This window comes from Cervus elaphus, chromosome 18, assembly GCF_910594005.1.
Source record: "Cervus elaphus chromosome 18, mCerEla1.1, whole genome shotgun sequence".
In the NCBI taxonomy this organism is placed as follows: Eukaryota; Metazoa; Chordata; class Mammalia; order Artiodactyla; family Cervidae; genus Cervus; species Cervus elaphus.
This window is the reverse complement of record NC_057832.1, coordinates 52217949-52243878: the sequence shown is the minus strand read 5'-3', so window position 1 is coordinate 52243878 and position 25930 is coordinate 52217949. Positions and strand designations below refer to the sequence as shown.

The 25930-nt window shown below is 37.0% G+C and overlaps 1 protein-coding gene across 5 annotated transcripts in view; it reads left to right on the top strand.

The window, feature by feature from the left end:
* Positions 1-25930, top strand: part of PTPN12 (protein tyrosine phosphatase non-receptor type 12) — an 86168-nt gene that overhangs the window by 12579 nt on the left and 47659 nt on the right. For 3 of the 5 annotated variants that reach the window (XM_043871591.1, XM_043871594.1, XM_043871593.1), the window contains exon 2: positions 24795-24903. In XM_043871591.1, the coding sequence (XP_043727526.1) occupies positions 24795-24903 (109 nt within the window). Of the gene's footprint in view, positions 1-15517; positions 15522-17197; positions 17219-24794; positions 24904-25930 lie in introns of those variants that run through there. The other 2 variants (XM_043871592.1, XM_043871595.1) reach the window with 2 other exon arrangements.

Genomic DNA, 25930 nt, shown 5'->3' with positions numbered 1-25930 from the left:
GTAGCCCAAGGTGTATCTAATACAAAAACCTTTGAAGCAAAACTGGGGGGAAAAAATGAGCTTCTATTTTAAGGTTTCAGTCCCAAGTAAACTCCACCCACCTTCTTTCAGAGAAGGGACAAAGAAGCACAGAGTTCTTGTGACGTGAGAGAACTCTGTTGGCTCTGGCAGAGCATAATTTCACATATACAGTACATACTAAACCTTAAACTGTGTAGAAACTATAAAAGTAAGATAGTCTATGAGCTGCATATTTATGGTACTTAAGATTTAAGCTACAACTTTCATTGTTAAAATATGAAACCAGAACATTACCTTCTAGATGAAAGTGTAATTCTAAAGATCAGTTTTATCAGAGTATTATATCTAGTCATTTTTTATTCTCTCTCTAAATATACATGTGAAATTTATCACTATCTGAAAGACTAATATATTTTCTTCCCAGTAAGATTTTGCATGAATAAATCTAAATATAGTTAGATTCATCTAAAATTTAAGTACTTTAATACTGTGTATGCCTGGTTGTCAGTGCGTCTGTCTCTGTGCTGTCTGTCTGCCTGACTTTGTACCTCTGTCTTGTCTTTAGCTACTCTGTCCATTGGCCTGTCTGTGCCAAAGATTCATTAATGGGTGTTAGAGGTAGATTTGGATGTACTGTATAATTCAGAAATTTCCTGTAATTTATGCCTAGTTGTTTATAATTCTTTACTTCTAGTGCTGCAAATAGGTTATAAATGCCAAGGAGGAACATAGTGCAGGTAGCTACTAATATTAGGATTTTGCAACTATTTGAAGAAATTGAATATGTTTAAATGTTTATCTCTAAACCTATTCACTGGCATTAGATGTTGCACAAAATAACAAATGTTATTTTTTCATAACTGTATAATTTAGATAGTAGAAAATTAATCATTAAAGTAAGAAATACAGTTTTAACGTTTAATATGCCAGATGGTTTTATCTTTTCATTTTATGGAAAAGTAAAAAGGATAGGTATGGTAATAGTTCAAAAGCTAGAAACAGAAATACTTTGTGTGAAAAAGAGCATTCAAAGAAGTTATTATTAATTATAAGAGATATGCTTAAACTAAGTTTTCTTGAATGGGTAATTAAGTAGGCACTGGCTGACTCTACTGTCTTGGCCTCTTCTTTCCTAGATGATGAAATATCATTATACCTAGTTTTTCACCTACCTCTTTAGTCTCTCTCCTCTATTATTGGCTCAGATACAGCATATTTCCTGTTTTTTGTGCTCTTAGGTCTTAAGAGAAATAGAACCAAATACTTGAATATTTAAAAAATAGAAAATCTTACAAATCTTATGAAATATTACAGTGACATGAATTCTAATGTTGCTTATTAAGAGTCTCAGACAATAATAAAACATTGATATTTTCTCATACTCTACATTCTTACTATGGCTGGTGGATTCTTTTTAAAGTATTTCTGGAAAACGCAATTTAATCTAAACCAGAAGTATAAGATGAATATTTAACCAGCACATTTAATTTTCCCTTTGTTGCTTTATTATATGCAAGTTTTTATATTGTTTATAAGCCATGTTTTGTGTGCATATATTGTTTATGCCATATCTAATATTTTGAAGTATGTTCTAAGTGCTCTTACATTCTATTGACCAAGGCAAGTTATAATGCCACCTCAACCTCAAAGGTTCAGGAAATAGATTATACCCTTTAAGTTGGAAGGACTACAAAGTCCTGTGCAGTTTTAATATAGGAAGAGCTGAAAAACAGGTTTTTAATATGATAAATCTACGGCTTCGCTGGTGGCTCAGAGGTTAAAGCATCTGCCCGCAATGCGGGAGACCTGGGTTCGATCCCTGGGTCGGGAAGATCCCCTGGAGAAGGAAATGGCAACCCACTCCAGTATTCTTGCCGGGAGAATCCCATGGATGGAGGAGCCTGGTGGGCTATAGTCCATGGGGTTGCAAAGAGTCGGAGACGACTGAGCGACTTCACTTTCGCTTTCACCATATGACAAGTGTAGGAGATATTATTATTACATAAAGTAGTTAAGACATAGAACTGGGACTTGAAATAAGGAGAAAGCCATGCATTTACCTGGGAGAAGAGTATTCCAGACAGAAAGAGCTTTAAGTGCCCAAGTATCTGAGTTTAGAGTGTGTTGGGATATCAAGGAAGCTAGTGTGCTTGAGCAGGATGAGGAGGAGAGTAGGAGTAGATTTAGTAGATTTGTGATAGTGTTGGGAGTTACGGCAAACCATCCAGGTTCTTGTAGGTCATTGTTAGAACTTGGGTTTTTACTCTAAATGACATGAGTTTACTTTTGGGTATGATGGGCTTTTCCACTGTAGCTCAGTGGTAAAGAATCTGCGTGCACTGCAGGAGACACCGGTTTGATCCCTGAGTCAGGAAGATCCCCTGGAAAAGGAAATGGCTATCCACTCCAGTATTCTTACCTGAAAGTCTCATGGACAGAGGAGCCTGGCGGGCTACAGTCGATGGGGTCACAAAGCGCTGGACACCACTGAGTGACTAAGCAAGCACAGGGGACACCAATTTGTAGAATTATTAACTAAACAAGCACAGTCAAAAAGAACATTTATAGAAATAACTAATATAGTAGAGCTGTTAGTGATTCCTAAGTATTAAGACATACTTAATAAACAAGGAATTGCTTAAAAATACTATGAACTTTTAGAATAAATACTAAATCAGTTTTCCACAGTAGAAGTAGTAAAAGTAGATTTAGAGGAAATGTTCTAGGTAGCAGAGTATTTATAATTTAAACAATAAGTGTTTGATTGTAGAGGATATGCTCTAAAATAATGTACTCCCAGAGATTGTCAGTGTAACTACACAACACATTAAGTATTATGACAGGAGGTTTTGTATGACTCAGAGAAATCAAGCTGACAGTGAAGTGCCAAGTCACCCTAATGGCCTCACTTCAGTTCAGTTCAGTTCAGTTGCTCAGTCGTGTCCAACTCTTTGCGACCCCATGAACTGCAGTACGCCAGGCTTCCCTGTTTGCCACCAACTCCTGGAGTTTACCCAGACTCACATCTATGGAGTCGGTGATGCCATCCAACCATCTCATCCTCTGTCGTCCCCTTCTCCTCCGTGCTTCAGTCATTTCCAGCATCAGGGTCTTTTCAGATGAGTCAGTTCTTCACATCAGGTGGCCAGAGTATTGGAGTTTCAGCTTCAGCATCAGTCCTTCCAGTGAATATTCTAGACTAATTTCCTCTAGGATGGACTAGTTGGCTCTTTTTGCTGTCCAAGGGACTCTCAAGAGTCTTCTCCAACACAGCAGTTCAATTCTTCGGCACTCAGCTTTCTTTATAGTCCAACTCTCACATCCATACATTACTACTGGAAAAACCAAACCTTTGACTAGATGGACATTTGTTGGCGAAGTAATATCTCTGCTTTTTAATATGCTGTCTAGGTTGGTCATAACTTTTCTTCCAAGGAGCAAGCGTCTTTTAATTTCATGGCTGCAGTCACCTTCTGCAGTGATTTTGGAGCCCAAGAAAATCAAGTTGGTCACCGTTTTCCATTGTTTCCACATCTATTTGCCATGAAGTGATGGGACCAGATGCCTAATGGCCTCAGCACTAGAAATTAGCTAGTACCTAAGAATAGTTACTTTACAAGGTGAGGCAAGAGAAGACTCCTTTGCCTGAGACTTCCCTTTGTAGTCTAAAATGGTAGCTGAATTGCAAGAGTTTTTCATTTTATTTTCAAATAAGTAAGTTCAAAAAGATCCATCATATTTGGGTAAACTTTTTTTTAATATAATGGTTCTCTAAACGAGTGAGTATGCCATGTAAAGAGACTGGTGAAACATTTAGGGAGAAAGCCTATCTGAGTAGAGTGCTTTTTCTCCTGACTTGTATTTAAAGCACAGATACTACAATAATAAATCTCAAATTTGACCTCACCAAAAAAATCTATAATATGAAAGGTAATGCAGAGATAAGCAGTGGATTAAGATAAAACACTTTAACACATTTAACAGCTGGAGGGTTATTATCTGAAATATAAGTAGCTTCTGTATATAAATAAAAAGAATACTCCAATAGGAAAATTAAGAAATGCTAAGAAAATTAACAGAAGAAAAATGCAAATAATTACTAAGCATGGGGAAAAAATCACCAACCTATTCAATAATCAGAGAAATACAAATTATTTTAGCATTTACTTTGGAGACAGGTCCATCAGCTCCCACCAAATTTGGTAAAATTAAAAATTGGTAATTATGGCAATTCATAAATTGATAATAGCAAATGTCAGCCAGGATAGAGAAAAACTAGCTTTTTAGGTCTGTTAATAGGTAAGACTTTTTTTGGAAGGCAAGAAGCTTAACTTGGTTGATTACTTCAAAGGGGAGGTATATGGAGGAGAGGTGATTCCTTTTTCATTTATAATTATGTGCAGAAAAAGTTAACAACTCTGGGATTACTATCCTCAGAAAAGCCAGTTGGCAAGATTCGCCCTTGGTGTAGGTATCTGGGAACTTGGACTTTTGAGAGGCTTCCCATCATTGAGAATGGCTCCCTTTGCTTTTACTGTACAAATATGTTGTTGTTTAGTCACTAAGTCGTGTCAGACTCTTTTGTGACCACATGAACTGTAGCCCACCAGGTCCTCTGTCCATGGGATTTCCCAGGCAAGAATACTGGAATAGGTTGCCATTTTCTGCTCCAGAGGATCTTCCCTACCCAGGGGTTGAACCCAAGCCTCTTGCATCCCCTGCATTAGCAAGCGGATTCTTTACCACTGTGTCATCTGGGAAACTGTGTGTATACACAGGCACACATATATACCTCATCTCTAAGACTCTGTGGATAGGTTTTTATATGTGTGTATTAACACCCATTTACACCTTTTCCCCCTTGGTGGTGAAAGATTGAAAACTTTCTTTGGTGACATTGTAGGTAATAAAATAAAGAAACAAATCGAAAACAAAGTGTTTTCAGGTATGTTATTTAGGACAAGGGGCTTATTACTTTATTTTATTTATTTTTAAATTTATTTTTAACTGGATGATGATTGCTTTACAATATTGTGTTGGTTTCTGCCATACATCAATGAAATAGCCATAGGTATATATGTGTCCCCTCCGTCTTGAAGCTCCCTCCCATCTCTCACCCCATCCTCCTACTCTAGGTTGTCACGGCACCTGGTTGACCTCCCCGAGGCACACAGCAGATTCCTACAGCTGTTTGTTTTACACGTGGTAATGCATGTTTCCATGATCCTTCCCCCACTGTGTCCACAAATCTGCTCTCTATTTCTTTGTCTCCATTGCTGTCCTTCAAATAGGTTCATCGGTACCATCTTTCTAGATCCCATATATATGTGTTAATATACAATATTTGTTGTTTTCTTTCTGACTTCACTCTGTGTAATTAAGGCTCTAGATTCATCCACCTCATTAGCACCGACTTAAATGCATTCCTTTTTATAGCCAAGTAATACTCTATTATATGTATGTACCACAGCTTCTTTACCCATTCATCTGTCAATGGACATCTAGGTTTGCTTCCGTGTCCTGGCTATTGTAAACAGAGCTGCAGTGAACATTGGGGTACATATGTCTTTTTCATTTATGATTTTCTCAGGATATATGACCAATAGTGGGATCATTGGGTCATATGATAGTTTTATTCCTAGTTTTTTAAGGTATCTCTATACTGTCCTCCATAGTGGGTGTATCAATTTATATTCCCACCAACAGTGCAAGAGGGTTGCCTTTTTTCCACATCTTCTCCAGCATTTATTGTTGTAGATGTTTTGATGATGGCCATTCTGACATGTGTGAGGTGATATGTCATTGCAGTTTTGATTTGCATTTCTCTAATAATGAGTGATCACTAGCATCTTTTCATGTGTTTATTAGCCATCTGTCTTCTTTGGTGAAATGTGTCTTAATGGAACTTCTGCCTACTTTTTTCAGTTGGACTGCCTGTTTTTCTGACGCTGTGTTGCATGAGCTCCTTGTGTATTTTGGAAACTGATCCTTTGTCAGCTGGGCTGCTCAGGTGGCAGTAATGGTAAACAACCTGCCTGCCAATTCAGGAGGCTCGGGAGACACAGGTTCAATCCCCGGGTGGGGAAGATCCCCTGGAGAAGGAAATGGCAACCCGCTCCAGTATTCTTGCCTGGGAAATCCCATGGACAGAGGAGCTTGGTGGGCTATACAGTCCCTGAGGTTGCAAAGAGTCGGACATGACCGCGCACACATACACATACACTTTTATCAGTTGTTTCATTTGCTGATCTTTTCTCTGATTTTAAGGGTTCTCTTTTCATCTTGTTTATAGTTTCCTTTACTGTGCAAAAGCTTTAAACTTAATTAGGTCCTACTTGCTTAGTTTTGTTTTTACTTCCATTACTCTAGGAGGTGGGTCATAGAGGATCTTGCTCTGATTTACATCATAGAATGTTCTGCCTGTGTTTTCCTCTAAGAGTTTTATAGTTTCTGGCCTTACATTTAGATCTTTAATCCATTTTGACTTTATCTTTGTGTATGGTGTTAGGAAGTGTTCTAATTTCATTCTTTTACACATAGTTGTTCAGTTTCCCCAGCACCACTTATTGAAGAGACTGTCTTTTCTCCATTGTGTATTTTTGCCACCATCGTCAAAGATAAGTACTCATAGGTGTATGGGTTTACCTCTGGACTTTCTATCTTATTCCATTTAAATAATTACTTTAAATTACACTTCATTTTTTATCAGTTTCACGTATCAGTATAATGGTAAACAACACAGATGAAATTTCAAGTAGCATTTTAATTTTATTTGTTTATGACTGTGCTGGGTCTGCATCGCTGCATGGGCTTTTCTCCAGGTGTGGCAAGCGGGGGCTCCTCTCTCTCGTTGTGTGTGGGCTTCTCATCACGGTGGCTTCTCCGTTGCTGAGCCCAGGCTGTAGGCGTGCGGGCTCAGTAGCCGTGGCTCGGGGGCTCTCGAGCACGATTCCGTAGTTGTGGTTCGAGGGTGGATTCTTGGCCATTGAGCCACCAGGGAAGTCCCTCAGGTAGCATTTTAGATGTATCCTCTCCAGTTACACAGACTGTATTATCTCAACTTACTGAACTGAGGAAGTTATAAGTGTGATAATAGGGTGCCAGTTCATTGACTATGTGATGCTCTGAGTATGGTTATTGGTGCCAATTTTATTTAAAAGACTTGTCATATTTCATTGTATATGTGATACATGGAAGACCCTATGTATTGTGGAGGAATTAAAATAAATATAGGAGATTATCTTTGGCAGATAGAAAATTAAAATCTTGGGTGGCAGCAGTAGTGGTAGTGATGGGATAAAATTTACAAACAAATGATGGATAGAAGAAGGAATGAAATACCTGACTAGGATCTACTTTTAGAATATATGCTACATAAGGGCAGGTTTATCTGTACCACCTAAACGAATATCTGACACAGAGAGTAGGTTAGGAAAAAAATGATATAAGACATATCCTCATGAGGTGATAATTGATTCTTACTTTTTCCTTTTATTATAAGTGTCCAGATCCAGTATGTCAACAAACAGAGAAAGTGGTTTTCTTTTTCCCCCCGAAATATAGCAGTTAATTCACTAGTCAGTTCAGGTCAGTTCAGTTGCTCAGTTGTGTCCAACTCTGCGACCCCATGGACTGCAGCACACCAGGGCACCTTGTCTGTCACCAGCTCCTGGAGTTTACTCAAACTGATGTCCACTGAGTCTATGATGCCATCCAACCATCTCATCTTCTGTCATCCCCTTCAGTCTTTCCCAGCATCAGGGGCTTTTCAAATGAGTCAGCTCTTCGCATCAGGTAGCCGAAGTATTGGAGTTTCAGCTTCAACATCAGTCCTTCCAGTGAATATTCTGGATTGATTTCCTTTAGGATGGACTGGTTGGATCTCCTTGCTATCCAAGGGACTCTCAAGAGCCTTTTCCAACACAGCAGTTCAGTTCTTCAGCACTCAGCTTTCTTTATAGTCCAACTCGCACATCCATACATGACTAGTGGAAAAACCATAGCCTTGACTAGACGGACCTTGTTGGCATTGTCTCTGCTTTTTAATATGCTGTCTAGCTTGGTCATAACTTTTCTTCCAAGGAGTAAGCGTCTTTTAATTTCATGGCTGCAGTCACCATCTGCAGTGATTTTGGAGCTCCCCAAAATAAGTCTGCCACTGTTTCCCCATCTATTTCCCATGAAGTGACGGGACCAGATGCCATGATCTTAGTTTTCTGAATGTTGAGCTTTAAGCCAGCTTTTTCACTCTCTTTGTTCACTGTCATCAAGAGGCTCTTTAGTGCTTCACTTTCTGCCATAAGGGTGGTGTCACCTGCATATCTGAGCTTACTGGCAATCTTGAGTCCAGCTTGTGCTTCCTCCAGCCCAGCGTTTCTCATGATGTACTCTGCATATAAGTTAAATAAGCAGGGTGACATTATACAGCCTTGACGTACTCCTTTTCCTATTTGGAACCAGTCTGTTGTTCCATGACCAGTCCTAACTGTTGCTTCCTGACCTGCATACAGGTTTCTCAAGAGGCAGGTCAGGTGGTCTGGTACTCCCATCTGTTTCAGAATTTCCTACAGTTTATTGTTATCCACACAGTCAAAGGCTTTGGCATAGTCAGTAAAGTAGAAATAGTAAAGTAGAAATAGGTTTTCTGGAACCCTCTTGCTTTTTTGATGATCCAGTGGATGTTGGCAATTTGATCTCTGGTTCCTCTGCCTTTTCTAAAACCAGATTGAACATCTGGAAGTCCCCAGTTCACAGATTGCTTAAGCCTGGCTTGGAGAATTTTGAGCCTTACTTTACTAGCGTGTGAGATGAGTGCAATTGTGCGGTAGTTTGAGCATTCTTTGGCATTGCCTTTCTTTGGGATTGGAATGAAGACTGACCTTTACCAGTGCTGTGGCCACTGCTGAGTTTTCCAAATGTGCTGGCATATTGAATGCAGCACTTTCACAGCATCATCTTTCAGGATTTGAAATATCTCAGCTGGAATTCCATCACCTCCATTAGCTTTGTGTGTAGTGATGCTTCTAAGGCCCACTTGACTTCACATTCCAGGATGTCTGGCTCTAGGTGAGTGATCACACCATTGTGATTTTCTGGGTCCTGAAGATCTTTTTTGTACAGTTCTTCTGTGTATTCTTGCCACCTCTTCTTAATATCTTCTGCTTCTGTTAGATCCATACCATTTCTGTCCTTTATTGAGCCCATCTTTGCCTGAAATGTTCCCTTGGTATCTCTTAATTTTCTTGAAGAGATCTCTAGTCTTTCCCATTCTATTGTTTTCCTCGATTTCTTTGTACTGATCATTGAGGAAGGCTTTCTTATCTCTCCTTGCTATTCTTTGGAACTCTGCATTCAAATGGGTAGCTTTTCTTTTCTCCTTTGCTTTTCGCTTCTCTTCTTTTCACAGCTATTTGTAAGGTCTCCTCAGACAGCCATTTTCCTTTTTTGCCTTTTTTTTCTTGGGGATGGTGGATCCCTTCTCCTGTACAATGTCATGAACCTCCATCCATAGTTCATCAGGCACTCTGTCTTATCAGATCTAGTCCCTTAAATCTATTTCTCACTTCCACTGTATAATCGTAAGGGATTTGATTTAGGTCATACCTGAATGGTCTAATGGTTTTCCCTACTTTCTTCAATTTAAGTCTGAATTTGGCAATAAGGAGTTCATGATCTGAGCCATAGTCAGCTCCTGGTCAGTTTTTGCTGACTGTATGGAGCTTCTCCGTCTTTGGCTGCAAAGAATATAATCAATCTGATTTCAGTGTTGACTATCTGGTGATGTTCATGTGTAAAATCTTCTCTTGTGTCGTTGGAAGAGGGTGTTTGCGTTCTCTTGGCAAAATGCTATTAGCCTTTGTCCTGCTTCTTTCTGTACTCCGAGGCCAAATTTGCCTGTTACTCCTGGTGTTTCTTGACTCCTGGTGTCTCTTGACTCTGGTATTCCTACTTTCTTGCAAAAGTAGGAATACTTTTGCATTTCAGTTCCCTATAGTAAACAGGACATCTTTTTTAGTTGTTAGTTCTAGAAGGTCCTGTAGGTCTTCATAGAACTGTCCAGCTTCTTCAGCATTACTGGTCGGGGCATAGACTTGGATTACTGTGATATTGAATGGTTAGCCTTGGAAACAAACAGAGATCATTCTGTCATTGTTGAGATTGCATCCAAGTACTGCATTTTGGACTCTTGTTGACTATGATGGCTACTCCATTTCTTCTAAGAGATTCTTGCACACAGTAGTATATACAATGGTCATCTGAGTTAAATTCACCCATTCCAGTCCATTTTAGTTTGCTGATTCCTAAAATGTTGATTTTCACTCTTGCCATCTCCTGTTTGAACACTTCCAATTTGCATTGATTCATGGACCTAACATTCCAGGTTCCTATGCAATATTGCTCTTTACAGTAGGAGGGGCGAATTTGCGTTTAGAATCAAACCCTATTCCTGCCAGAGACACTAAGAGGGTCAAACAAACCTAGTACACACCGGGACCCAGGGACCCCACAGAGACTGAGATAGAACTGTGAGCGTCTCCTGTGGAGCTCTGGGTGCAGCAGACTTGGGTATGGCATAAGCCCTCTTGGAGGAGGTCACCATTAACCCTACCATAGAGCTGCCAGAATTTACACAGGACTGGGAAATAGACTCTTGGAGGGCACAAACAGGATCTTGTGCACCAGCACCTAGGAGAAAGGAGCAGTGACCCCACGGAGACTCACCCAGACTTGCCTGTGAGTGTCCAGGAGTCTCCAGCTGAGGCGTGGGTTGGTGGTGGCCTGCTGCAGGGTTGGGGGCAGAGTGTAGCAGTGCATGCATGGGATCTTTTGAAGGAGCTCACCATTATATTCATTACCTCTACCATAGTTTGGCCCCAGGTAAATAGCATGGAAGGAACACAGCTCCACCTATCAACAGAAAATTGGATTAAAGATTTACTTCAGAATGGTCCCATCAGAACAAGACCCAGTTTCCCCCTCAGTCAGTCTCTCCCATCAGTAACTTTCCATAAGCCTCTTATCCTTCTCCATCAGAGGGCAGGCAGACTGAAAACCACAATCACAGAAAACTAACCAATATAATCACATGGACCACAGCCTTGTCTAACTCAATGAAACTGTGAGCCATGCCGTGTAGGGCCACCTAAGAGGGACGGGTCATGGTGGAGAGTTCTGACAAAATGTGGTCCACTGGAGAAGGGAATGACAAGCCACTTCAGTATTCTTCCCTTGAGAACCCCATGAACAGTATGAAAAGGCAGAAATTCATTAGTAGAGCATAGCTATCTAACCTTACATGAATATTGTGTGACTTGGTAATCTGAGACACTTTAAAGGCACTTCCCAACAGCTAGCTTGTCCCTTTCCTATATTGGTTAGGGCATTTAATTTCTATTCAAACAACTACGGAGGGTTTCTTTGTTACTTTTTTTTAAAAGAAGTTTTAATTGTGGTAAGTGTACAGTTTAGTAGTGCTAAGTATATTCACATTGTTGTGAGGCCAATATCTGGAACTCTTCATCTTGCAAAACCAGAACTCTATACCCATTAAACAACTAACTCCTATTGCCCTTCTCCCAGTTAGCCCTTAGCAACTACCGTTCTCCTTTCTATCTATATGGGTTTAATTAGTCTTCATACCTCATTTAAGTGGAATAAAAAGTATTTGTTCTTTTGTGGCTGGCTTGTTTTATTTAACGTATTTTCATGTTTCATCCATGCTGCAGCATGTGTCAGAATTTCTTTCCTATTTAAGGTCAATTAGTATTTCATTGTATCTGTATACCATGTTCTGTTTATCCATTGGCCCCTCCATGGACAGTTGGATTGTTTTCACCTTTTGGCTATTGTGATTCATGTTGTTATGAACTTGAGTATACACATACCTGTCTCAGAGCCAGCTTTCAGTTACTTGGGGTATATATCCATAAGTGGACTTGTAGGATTCAAGTTTTAATTTTTTAAATTACTATGCTGTTTTCCACAGTGGCTACACCATTTTACAATCCCACCAACAGTACACAGAGGTTATAGTTTCTACACATCCTCACCAACATTCGTTTTTTTTGGGGGGGGGAGGCGTTTATTTGATAGTAGCTGTTGCACTGGTGAGGTGGCATCTTATTGTAGTTTTGATTTGTATTTCTGTGCTCATTAGTGATGTTGAGCATCTTTTCATATGCTTTTTATATATATTTTTGAGAAGTATCTAAGTCCTTTGCCTCTTTTTAAATTGTGTGTTTTTTTTATTGAGTTGTAGGAGTCCTTTATATAGTGTTTCTATATATTCATCTTTTGCACAAAAAAGACAGTTTATGAAAATTTAACAGTCATAATAAAATAAAACTTGTGATTCATTTTCAAAGTAAAATTCTCTCAGAACAGTTAATATGGACTCATAATTCAGTTTAATTAACAATTCTTAAAATCACCTGAAGTTTCAGTTATTATTTTTTCTACCAAGATTGCTATACAGATTGACATTATCTTCTGCCTGTCTTAGTAAAGGTTTTACTAGAGGAAATATTAGTAAATTCTGTTCAGTGACTTTGACCATGGTTGAAAGTCATCAAAATGTCACATCTTTTATTTCAAATCTTGGGTTATTTTGATTCAAGAATTCTAAAATTAAGAAACACATTCTAGATTTTATTTGTAAATTATTTTTGTTGTGTATTTAGTCTGTTACTGCAAGTTTGTTTTTATTTAAAATATTGCAGAAATCTTGATAATTGTATGTAGGTGGGTCCTAGTTTTTCATGATTAAGTCTGGCTTTTTGTTTGAAGAGGAGTACTATTTATCTTTATTACAAAGAGATATGCGAAGACAAAATCATGCCCTTGGTAACTTTGGGTGAACATAACTTCACAGTAGTATAATCTGGCCCTTTCCAGACCAAGTCTAAAATAATGCCAGAATGAAACACTTGTTGCAAGAAATCATCAATATCTAATATCAGAAATCACAACAAAAAGAAACCTTATGCCCATTACCTGTCAGACCTCATTCCCCCTCACCCCAGCATCCTAGAAACTACCAATCTACTTTCTGATTATAAATTTGCCTAGTCTGGACATTTCATATAAATGGAATGATATCTGCCTTTTTTGTCTGCCTTCTTTTACTTAGCATGTTTTCAACTTTCATCAGTTAAGGATGTATCGATACTTTATTCCTTTTCTGTGGCCAAATAATATTCCATTGTTTGACTAGACTACATTTTGTTTATATTTATCAGTCAATGGACATTTGGGTTGTTGCCACTTTTTGACTCTTATGAGTAATACTACTATGATTATTTTTTGTGTATAGTTTTTAGTGTGGGCATATGTTTTCAGTTCTCGTGAGTATATACCTAGGGGTGGAATTACTGGATTACATGGTAACTCTATATTTAACCTTTTAAGGAATTGCCAAACTGTCTCTAATAAGAATTTAAAATTTAAATTTACAAACAAAAGTTTGGCAACCTAACTTGACTTTATCTCTACTTGGTCTCCTTTTTGAGAAATGAAATGATTGTGTGGAAGTAGATCCTTTATTATACTTAATTTTTTATATCTTAAAAACATAAATACTTCATATTAATCAAAGCATTTTTATGCATTGATAGGGAAAATTGGCAGAGCATATTTTAATAGGAGTTCCTTATATGTAACTAGACTTGGGGAGTGGAGTGAGAAGACGCAAAAATATGGCTTGTAAACTTAAGCCTGGTTTGCCAGGTAATTTTCAAGCTTTTAGGTAAATTAAAGGACATATGTGGTGTCTGCATAGATCCATAATGGAAGGATTAGGGAGAACATCAGTGAGCCATTCTGGAATTTTGCCTGTAATTTATTTTGTCTAATGGTGCCTAAATAGACTTATAATGTATAGTTGGAAATTGCTTTCTGAATTTTAAATAGAAATTGTCACTGGTAATGAGCAATGTGGTCTCAAGTGTTCTGTTCTGGTATGGCATCAAATCTTAGGGTACACACAAAAAGAGATTAAAATCTCGTTAAGAGATTAAAATCTCTTAGTGTTTTTAAGAAAAAAAAGACACTATTTGAATATACAAATAAAGATATTTTGGTATTTGCTAGTTTCTATAAGAAGTCAGCAGCTTCCCTTACAGCTCAGTTGGGAAAGCATCTGCCTGCAATGCAGGAGACCCAGGTTCAATTCCCGGGTTGGGAAGATCCCCTGGAGAAGGAAATAGCAACCCACTCCAGTATTTCTTGCCTGGAGAATCTTGTAGACAGAGGAGCCTGACGGGCTACAGTCCATGGGGTCGCAAGAATCAGACACAACTTAGCGAGTAAACCACCACCATAAGAAGTCAGCTAATCTGAAGCGCGTAATTAAAAATGTTCCTTAAATTCCTCATCTGTTGATCTTATATGCTCTTCTCAGTCTTTACATATTTAAAGGCAAGCTCTATGGTGAATGTTGGGTAGGGTGCTTTGCATGCATGATGATGAACACAAATGCGTTTTTCTGTCTCTACTCCTTGGCGTACATTAATTATCAGTTATTTATTATTTTGTTATGCCACCAAATTTCCCATTTTTACATAGTCATTCAAAGGGTTTCTTAAATATTTTTAATTGAAAAGACAATACAATTCCTTTAATATAATTAAAGGAAAGAAAATTAAGTTACCCATCATTCTGTCCTTAAAACAACTATCTTTCTTCATTGGTAGTGGGACTAGAAAGTTAAGGGTCGGGTTTGGTAGCTGTTTACTGAGGTATTCTCACTGGAACTTGAAACTGGTTGGATGTGAGAGGAAGCAAGTGGACAGATAAATGGGGAAAGTCCAAAACTACTGGGAGGTTTTAAGCCTGAATGGCTAAGGAGGGTAGAGGTGCCATGAATATCAAAAGGGACATAGAAGCATTTGAAAAAATCAGTCAATTTCTTTGTATCTAGTTAGAGTTGAGAGGCTGTTGTGAATGTTCCAGAAAACACAGATTTGGAGATTGTGTCATATAATAGTTGTTTGTTGTTTAGTTAGTAAGTTGTGTCCTGCTGTTTTTTGACACCATGGACTACAGCCTGCCAGGCTCCTCTTGTCCATGGGATTCCAGGCAAGAACACTGCAGTGAGTTGCCATTTCCTTCCTCAGGGTATCTTCCCAACCCAGGGATCGGCCTGCATTGACAGACGGATTCTTTACCACTGAGCCACCAACAAAGCCCAATGTAATAGTTAAAGGAGTAGTAAGGAGCAGGGGATAGACTTGCTAAAAGACAAAATTTGAGGAGACAATAGATGAATAGAGAACACATACTTAAAGGACCAGAAAGGGTAAGAGGAAAGTCAAGAGACAGTAGTTTCATAGAATCGAAGAAAAGAGTTTTAAAAAGAGGAAGATCATTTGTTAAACACTTTACAGGAATTGAGGCTATTAATTTTGATGCCTTTTGGAGATTATTGGTGACTTCAGAGCAGTAGTTTTCAGTACAAGTGGTAAAGAGAAGAATGAAATTTTCAGGGGGTTCAGGAGTTCATGGTTTACCAGAAGTATGAGTTTCATTTCCATATGGTGGTAAATATGAACTGAGCTTTCTTAAATTGCAAAGGTGACTCTTCCTGTGCTACATTTGTTTTTGCAAAGATGAAAATATGAATTCTACATCCACACTATTAATTTGAGGGGTCTTTATTTTTCAGTTGGACAGTTATTGTAACTTAATGTGTTGACCCTGGGACTCAAAATCTTCAAGTCTACTGTATATTTATGTTATATATTTTGGAATAATGAGATTAGTGATGAATTGCTTTGGAATACTTTGAGAGTCTGGGCTTAGAGTATTTCCCAGTTTAGACTACAGAGTAATGAGGACTATAGTGATTGTGTTTTCTTAAGTCAAGACATAACCAGATGAAGGGAGGCATAGTCAGAAGCTGGAGCATTAATATGTAGATTTTGGAAATTTTTGAGCAATTTGCTGTGGGGACAGTGGAAGAAAATGTTTGAAGTTGGGATTGACATAGAAAATATGGAATCAGTGTTTGCATGAGTTAAATGGTGAGAGGGGCATGAGATAAAGGATGATGAAGAAACAGATGAAAGAGAAGGTGAGGACTTTGTGAGCAGAAACAAAAATAAACCTGAGAACCCATTTTTTCCCATTTACTGCATTTAAATTATTAGTTATTTTTTACATTTATTTTTAGACTAAACCACGTGGCATGTGGATGTTAGTTCCCTCACCAGGGATTGAACCCTTGACCTTTGCAGTAGCCGCAGAGTCTTAACCACTGAACCTCAACGGAAGTCCCTCCATTTGCTGTATTAACAAAACAATTGTATTGTCCTCTTAGTTCAAATAGGATTCTAGTTTTTTTCTATATAATTTATAAATTATATCCTTCTAATATTTTGATCTTGAGAAAGTACTATATTTTCTTTTCCAACTAGAAAACTGGAGTCCTTCCTTTAAGAAAAGGAAGCCATTTGCTTGTTGTCTAGGGTATGCAAAAAATGATTATAGGCTTGATGTGAAATTTTTTACTACCTTTTTTTCTGTTAGCTTTTGTGCTTTGCCATATTAATTGTTTTAAAATAAAGTCTGCAGTACAAAGTTTTATTTAAAAACTAATTCTCAAAATGAAGATCTATTGCTTCATCCATTCATGGAGGATTGTAAAACTACTGTGTTGAAGAGATCCCCTTTGCTAGTATTTAATGGAATTAGGAATTGAACCCTAGCTTCTTTGACTTAAAGCTGTCTCATTATGAAGTGATAATGAAGTTTAAGGAGGGAAGGAAAATCACTTCCTAAGTTTACTGGCCAATTCTGATTTGCATCCTTTCCCTCTGAATATTACCACCTGAGAAGACCTAAACAGTGTTATTGACTTGCTGGAGTTTGTCACAGGTTACACTGGTAGTAGCTGTTATTAATCGAATAAGACATGGTCTCTATCTTCAGGGAACTCATATTCTATCAGGGATGGTATATGTACACATATAAATAATTATTGCAAATTGGGATATGTTCTAGATGAGAGATAAATACCAAGTGCTGTGAGTAGAAATGAGGAAGCAATAAGGGAGGAAGTGGAAGATGGGGTTGGGTTCCAGTACTATTCTCAGGAAATGTTTCAACAAGATGATTTCTGTACTGAGCAGTAAAGAAGCAAGGAGTTTGCTTGGCCAACTGAAAATAACTGAAGCATTGAAATTTTATTACCTAAAGACTGGTAAGATTGGCCCCTTTGATGCATGTGTGTTCATTCGTGTCCAGTTCTTTGTGACCCTGTGAACTGTAGCCCACCAGGCTCATCTGTCCATGGGATTCTCCAGGCAAGAATACTGGAGTGGGTTGCTATTTCCTCCTCCAGGGGATCTTCCTGACCTAGGGATCAAACCGACATCTCCTGCATGGGCAGGTGAATTTTTTTATACTGCTGTGCTATCTAGGAAGCCCACGATTGGCCCCTATTTACTTCAAAGTATGTCTTTTAAGTACCAGCCCTGACTTACATTTTTTTTTTTTTAATAATTTTCATTGGAGTATAGTGGTCTTACAATGTTATGTTAGTTTCTACTGTATAGCAAAATGAAGCAGCGGTATGGGCCCTGACTTAGCTTTCATGAGAAGGCATAGCGATGCATTTCTGAAGAATGACAGATAAGTTAGTCTGTCGTGCAGCAGTAGGTAAAAGGGTGAGCAAAGATAGGAAGATGAATTTTGAAAGGCAGAGTTGCATAATTTGCAACTAAAGGTAAACATTGCAGTTGTGTACTTGAAAGACCTGTTATTTTAACTGCTTATAAGTTATTATTAATAGCATACATATTTTTACATAAATATATTTGTAAAGATACAAAGAATAGCCAGTTAGAGAGTGTATGTTTTATGGAAATTATACTCTGATTTTACTACTTGATGCTGCTACTTTGTATTTGAGGTTTTAAATTTTTTAATTTTGTCTTAATAATCATCCAGTTATTGTCGTTGGGTTAACTCAGTAGTATTATGAGTCAGTGGCTTTTTGTGTCTGATGACATTAATATTTTAGGCATAAAACCAGATGAATTTTTTTCATATCAGTTGTTACTGTCTGCCAACTATGTGCCACAGTACACATAGATGAATTTTAAAACTTCAGATGAGTTTTCCTGATAATTGCTTCAGAAATATTACAGAGCAAGGGCAAAAGCAGTACTGTTTAGTTATTCTTATATTTTGCTACAGTATAAAGTAATTTCACTTTATTTAACTTTAAGGTACATTATTATGATTTGCATATTCTTGTGTGCATATTTTCTAAAATTAGTGTCTTATAAAGTTGATACTGTTTTTTTCAGTTGTTGGGGACATTTAGGAATTGGAGGCAGTAGTGTATGACCTAATAACAGAGTATTAGAAGGATTGATCTCCAATACCTAATTTATCTATTTTCCACCTTACACCAAAAAGAATTTGAGTTGCCTTAATTTTATTTAAGCTCTACTGTTTTTCTGTCAATTTGTTTTCTTTCTTCTTTTTTTTTCATTTATTTTTATTAGTTGGAGGCTAATTACAATATTGTACTGGTTTTTCTCATATATTGACATGAATCAGCCATGGATTTACACGTATTCCCCATCCCGATCCCCCCTCATACCTCCCTCTCCACCCCATCCCTCTGGGTCTTCCCAGTGCACCAGGCCCGAGCACTTGTCTCATGCATCCAGCCTGGGCTGGTGATCTGTTTCACCCTTGATAATATACATGTTTCAGTGCTGTTCTCTGGAAACATCCCACCCTTGCCTTCTCCCACAGAGTCCAAAATTCTGTTCTGTACATCTGTGTCTCTTTTTCTGTTTTGCATATAGGGTTATCGTTACCATCTTTCTAAATTCCATATATATGTGTTAGTATACTGTATTGGTTTTTATCTTTCTGGCTTACTTCACTCTGTATAATGGGCTCCAGTTTCATCCATCTCATTAGAACTGATTTCTTAATTGTTCTGATTGAAAATCCAGGTCAGAATCAAATTTAATACTTGTTCTTGTCTACATGTACTCTGAATTCTAGGTCTGTTTGGTTAATATGAAGAGAACTAGATAAATTTGAGGGGCAGAGCTAACACCGCTTGCCAGTGGATTGATTGGATGTTGAGGTGGGAGGAGTAAAGGCAGGAGTCAGGATGATTCCCAGCTTTTAGGCTTGAGCGACTGTTGAATGGTGGCGCTGTTTGGACATGTGCTTTGGACATTTTGTGATGCCTATGGGACACCCAGTGGACAATCGAGTGGACAGACAGTTCTGGAGTCAACAAGCGTCACAAACACATTCTCATTAGCTTTGGTCCTTAGATAAACAAGGAAACTGTTCTACCCTTTTAAAGAACCAAGTCTTGACACACAACTGGATCCCTTAAAGAGGATAGTCATGTTGTATATGGCTTTAGAGGCCTCTGAGAATCAGTTACTGATTTAGAATTGGAGAGTAAACCTTTTGTGTTTTTAAAAAGTAAAGAGAAAGTGATTTGTTTGAAACTTTAAAACACAGTGATTGTTAAACCCTATTTTTATTTGCATCACAAATTCTAACATATCAGAGGCATCTCTGTAACTTGCCTGAGAAGTCTAATTAAACAATTCTTGAAATCACTTGTTTTAATGTGATTGGGGGAGCCTGGTGGGTTGCTATGGGGTCGCACAGAGTCGGACACGACTGAAGCGACTTAGCAGCAGCAGTTTATAGAGTACAGTAAGATACCCAGTCTCTGGCTTCAGTGTTATAGTTTAATGGGTGAGACATTAAACTATAAATACTTTTCACAAGTGGTAATAGAGCAATGAATTCTTGACTACTTAGTTCTGGGAATTGGGAGCAATGAGGAAGGGAAGGTTTAAGAGAGGCTTCAGAAAGGAAATAACACTCTAGCCAGAGTCGTCCTACTAACTCACCAGAAAGAGTAAAACCTGTAGAACTGAGGGGTGGAAGGTTGCTGGTGGTGGTGGTGGTGGCCGTGGTGATAAATCTATATGGCTGAAGTGTCATACTCTGTGTGAGAGAGTGTTATAAAAAGAAGCTGGGAAATTAGACAGGCAGATTTCAAAATATGTTAAAATTAAAGGATGTGGTAATTTATCTAGGATGTGATAGACCCATTGGAGAATTTTCAGGTGTGGGATTTAAAATGACCAGACTTGCTTTATAAAATAGAAATTCTAGAGTGGAATTATATGAGTTTATGATGTGATTTTTCTCAAGACTTTTAAGGGTAGCTGAAAATGTCTTTCTTAAAGGTTTTTTTTCCTTTGCTTAGTTAAAAAAGCCACACATAATAAAGGGTGTGAATAGTGCTTATAAGTTTATGTAAATATACCATTTAGCTATATTTTTGCTCAGTTAGGACAATGATTTCTAAGTATTTTCTTACTTTAGTATAATTATGTGTAACTTAATAAATAAATAATTTTTATTAGTGTTTGGTTCAGTGCTGTTCTCATACAACTGTCACATAGCACTATACTTAAAAGTAACGTTCCTTAGTACATTATGACGTGTTTCTCAATTTCATAGAGACAACATCACTACAGATAATGGAAATGGTGGTCAGGAAATTAAAATGACATTATATGTGTAAGTACTTTCCATTTCATATAGTTAAATAAGCCTTGGTGGTGCTGTTTCCTCCAGGCACTACTGAGATTAAATTTTATGTGGTACTAAAAGAATGAAACCATTTTCTTTTGTTTAGCCCAGCATTCAGATGTTATTCTAAAATTAACTTATTTAACATATAAGAAGTAAGTATGCTCTGGTAATACAGGGCATTACACTTTTTAATGTGACAATAATCTTGTACTCATAGAGTTTAAAGTTTAGTAGAGGAAGTAACATGCATTCTGTTTATGTATTTGTCATGCAGTTCAGTCACTATACTCCTTCTTGAACATACTTTACACCAGGGGCTCGTAAGCACAGATTCCAGACTGTAGCAGCAGCAGCATCACCTGGGAACTCATTAAATACAAATTCTGAGGGTGGGTCCCTGCAGTTTCTCGTCTAACAAGCCCTCCAGGTGACTGTGAAGCATGCTCAAAATTGACAGTATGAATGAAGCATGCTTTATAATATGCAACACTCCTAGGAAAACAAATTGCCTAGAATATGTGATGCCTTTTGATCTCTGATCTAGGAAAGGCTTTATTTAAAGAAAAGAAAGAAAGAAAATTGTAGTAGCAAATAACATTTAAAGAGTTTCAGAAATATTCTATAGTAATTGTTAACAATTATTGAGCCCATTTTTTTCATGCCAGGCTCTTTGCTGAGAGTAGTTATTATTCTCAGATCACAGAGGAGGAGACACAGGTTAAATATATTCAGTGTCTTACAGCTAGAGTTTCAGATCAAGAATTTTAATTCAACCAACTAACTATAAAGCTGATTTTTTGTTAGGAAATAAGTTCCTATTTGAAGATATCTTTTTAATATAGTTGGGTAGAATTTTTTATGTCAATTTTTTAAATGCACAAAACAATTTTTTATGTTTAATGGACCACCATGGCTTTATTTATACTATATCATAGATTAGTATCTCTAAGAGGTAAGAACATAGGTTATTATCTCTTAAGAGGTAAGAAAATTTCTAAGTATGCTACTTACATAGATTTGTTGGAAGCATGACTGTAGAAAAACATCCTATGTTGTGTTCAGTTCAGTTCAGTCGCTCAGTCATGTCCAACTCTTTGTGACCCCATGAATCGCAGCACGCCAGGCCTCCCTGTCCATCACTAACTCCTGGAGTTTACTCAAACTCATGTCCATCGAGTCGGTGATGCCATCCAGCCATCTCATCCTCTGTTGTCCCCTTCTCCTCCTGCCCCCAATCCCTCCCAGCATCAGGGTCTTTTCCAATGAGTCAGCTCTTCGCATGAAGTGGATAAAGTACTGGAGTTTCAGCTTCAGCATCAGTCCTTCCAGTGAACACCCAGGACTGATCTCCTTTAGGGTGGACTGGTTGGATCTCCTTGCAGTCCAAGGGACTCTCAAGAGTCTTCTTCAACACCACAGTTCAAAAGCATCAATTCTTCGGCCCTCAGCTTTCTTCACCGTCCAACTCTTACATCCATTCATGACTACTGGAAAAACCATAGCCTTAACTAGACGGACGTTTGTTGGCAAAGTGATGTCTCTGCTTTTAAATATGCTATCCAGGTTGTTGTGTTAGTCTTTAAGAAAACTGGATCTATAAAAATTCAGACTCAAATTAGATATTTACTTGTACACAAAAGTGTTCTTAAAGCTTCATATATGAGAAATGAAAAGTAATTTCCTATAAAAATTTTAATTTGCATGTTTAAATAACATAATTTCTCTTATAAAAGAAGAAATGCTTAGAGTGACTGGAGCAGGCATTCCAGAAGTGCATTTACATTTTACAATTAAATTCATCCCCTCTTTCCTTTTCTTTGTAGTTTTTTTTGTTTTGTTTTTTAGTGTGTGTGGGTGTATCTTTTTTTTCCAAGGATAGTTACCTAAGTTACAGTCTCTTACCCCTGTGTTTCTGCTACTGTTTGGATTGCTATCTTTCTGTTAGTCACATTCACGTAGAATATTTTGTAATACATTGATACTATATTTGAAAATCTTTGAGCAGAGAAAATAAAAAATTGCATAAATATGCAAGATATATATGTAAGTAACTAGGAGGATCTTTGTTAATGTAGAATAGAGAAATTGTGAATAACTTTTCTACTTTTATTTTTTAAACAATTTTATTTTTGAATAGGTAATGTATTCATATAATCCAAAATGTACGAAAGAATGTACAATAATGTTTCCTTCCCATCCATAGCATACAGCTACTCATTCTCTTCCCCATAGACAACAACCTTTGTAAATAGTTTCAGAGATGTTTTATGCACGTACAAGCAAATACAAATAAATATTTTTAACACTAATAGTAATATATACACTACTGTGTTCTCTGCTTTTTTACACTTCATATATATTTTTGAGATCTTTCCAAATCACTGTATATTAAGAGCTTTGTCATTTGTTTTCAACCCTGCTTCTGTAAATGAAACAGACCTTTTTAGCCAGCCCTCTACTGTCTTTTCCAATTTTGTGTTCTTTTCCTGTTATAAATAATTCTGCCGTAAATAACTGTGTGTGTACATCATTTCATGAGCATGTGCCATTAATCTAGAGAACAAATTTGTAGACGTGCATTTCTAGGTTAAGAGGTTATGTGTATTTGTAATTGCCAAATTACCCTCCTTAGGGGTTGTACTAATACTCTTTTCTACCAGTGTTGTGTCAAAGTTCTGGTTTTCCCACACCCTCACCAACAGCCCATTTACTTTCTAAATAACTACAATTCTCTACACCGCCTCCCCCCCATGCACTTCCATACTTTGAAAACTTTATTACTACAGGAAATAACATCGTAAAAGTGGACAGTTTTGCTTTGGCATTGTGCCTGTGCAAAACAAAATTCTAGTTAAGATTTTTCATTTTTAAAAAACATATTCCTGCTTTAGGTCTCTAAGATTGGGATGATAAAATTTAGGAGTTTTTCAGAGAAGAAGAAAAAACTTATTTATTCTGTATGTGAGGGTCTACTTTAAGATTATTTCAGATGTTAAATGTTAAGTATGTCAATACAAGAATAAGTTAAGGATGTTCAATTAAAGTTCTGTCTGTGAAAATACAGACATACTATTCTTAGTTGCTTAATTATCAGTATCACAAGGAACAAAAATAAAATGGTGAAAAAATTAAATGTTACCAGACATCTTTTTCATTTGTATTTAATACTTTTGTTGAATAGTAGAACCAGAATGCCTTCGATATGTTTTTAAGCCTGGAAGAAAGTAGGTTCCTTTGAAATTAGATTTCAGCAATGTGGTTGAGTAGTGAATTTAAACAATTCACAATGCTGACTTTCAGTGCTTCTGAAAGCAGGAAGTGTATTACTGACATGCAGAAATATTCCAGCTCAAAGAACATCCCTACTGCCATATGTGGTAAGAATTTCTCACTAACTCACAAACCACTTCTGTAATGCACTGAATAAGCAGAATTGGTCTTTGTTGAACATTTCCAATTGAGTATCAAAGAACTTTGTTTTGCAGTGTCTTATAAGTAATTATTAGCTTATGCCTTGGAAGGAGCCTGGCACATCATGGGTGCTCAAGGTTTACTGAGAGAAGAAATAAGAACTTTTATATAATCTTTTAGATGTGATTTTAAAGTTTGTTTTTTGGATCCTGAGTTAAATATTCTGACTCAGCTTAAAAATGGTTTCTTTAAATAAAATTATTTGTATCTGGTGCCATGTTGTGTTCAGTTGCTCAGTCATGTGCAACTGTTTGTGACCCCATGGACTGTAACAAGCCGGGCTCCTCTGCCCATGGAACTTTCCGGGCAAGAATACTGGATCGGTTTCCATTTCCTTCTCCAGGGGAACTTCCTCACCCAGAGATCAAACCCAGTCTCTTCAGTCCTGCATTGTTAGGTGGACTCTTTACCACTTTTATTCTACCGCCACTTTTATTCTACTGCCCCCCTTTTAAAATTACTAGTTGGAATATTAATCTTAGGTTTGCTTTTATGCTAAGAAAAAAAAATCTTAGGGTTAATTATTAAGGGCTTAATTATTAAGAGCTAGGGAGATTACCGTGAACTTAGAAAAACAAGAAAATGAGTTGTGAGAAATTGGGGTTAGCAAAATTCAATGAAGAGCTAAATACCATTCAAATTTTCATTAACAGTTTGAAATACTAATGTTTTTCTAAATTTGAATCTTCTTTTCTTTTGATTTTAAGCGACTAAGAAGATTGTCAACCAAATATAGAACAGAAAAGATTTATCCCACAGCCACTGGAGAAAAAGAAGAAAATGTTAAAAAGAACAGATATAAGGACATACTGCCATGTAAGTTTAAAATGCCATTAATGGAACAAATGGATATGCTAATTAGTAGTTTTATAGCTTAAACTAGCTTTATTCTTCCTAATGAGTTTATTTGTTAGGAAAATAATGATGAGCTTCTCTTTCAAGGTACACTACAAGATAATAATTTGTGGTTGTGCTTGCCTTTCCTTATGATAGTAGATTTTGCTGTTGTTTTATTGTTCATTTTTTTCCCCTTTAAGCATCACAATTACTCTGATACTGCCCCACTTTTAAATCTGAAAAATCCAAGTAAAAATATATTTTGTGGACTCCCTGTTCAGAGAAATTTTTTGTAAAAAATAAAATAATACAGACATAATTCAATAAGTATAATACATTTTATAAAATGCTAAAAATATTAACTCATCTATTATCTATTCATAAGAACTATAATTGATTAATGAGCATTAATAATGAACCATGAAAAAAAAATGAACCATGATTCATGCTTGTGTGTCTGCTTGTTCTTAGTAATCTAAGAACATGGTATGTATCTGAGGTTATGCCTAAGACTGATAGCATTATAATCTATCAGAGTACCTTTAACTGTAAAAGTTAAAAATTTATATCATACCTGCTGCCTTTTAAAGCTGCCAATAGTCTTTCTCTTTTCCTTCCTTCAAGTATCTAGAAATGTATACATTCCATGATACCATTCTCTCAACTCTCCTTTCATCCTTTTTTTTCTAGCTTTATTGAAGTATAATTGACAAAATCTCATTCATTCCTAGCTTATTCTTTCTAAAATGTCCTTGATAAATTTTCCAGTGACTTTAATTATCATATTTGATAGACTTTTATTATTATTGTTGTTGTTGTTGTTTAGTGCTTATTCTTTTCTGTTAACTATTTTGATGTTGTTGACCAGTCTTTATTTTTTAAATTTCCTTCTTCTATAATATCCCTTTTTCAAATTGCCTCCTCCCTCACTTGTCTTCTTCCCTCTTTCTTACTGTCCTCTTTGCATAAATTTCATCCCTCATCCTTGTTATTCAGCTTTACTCTC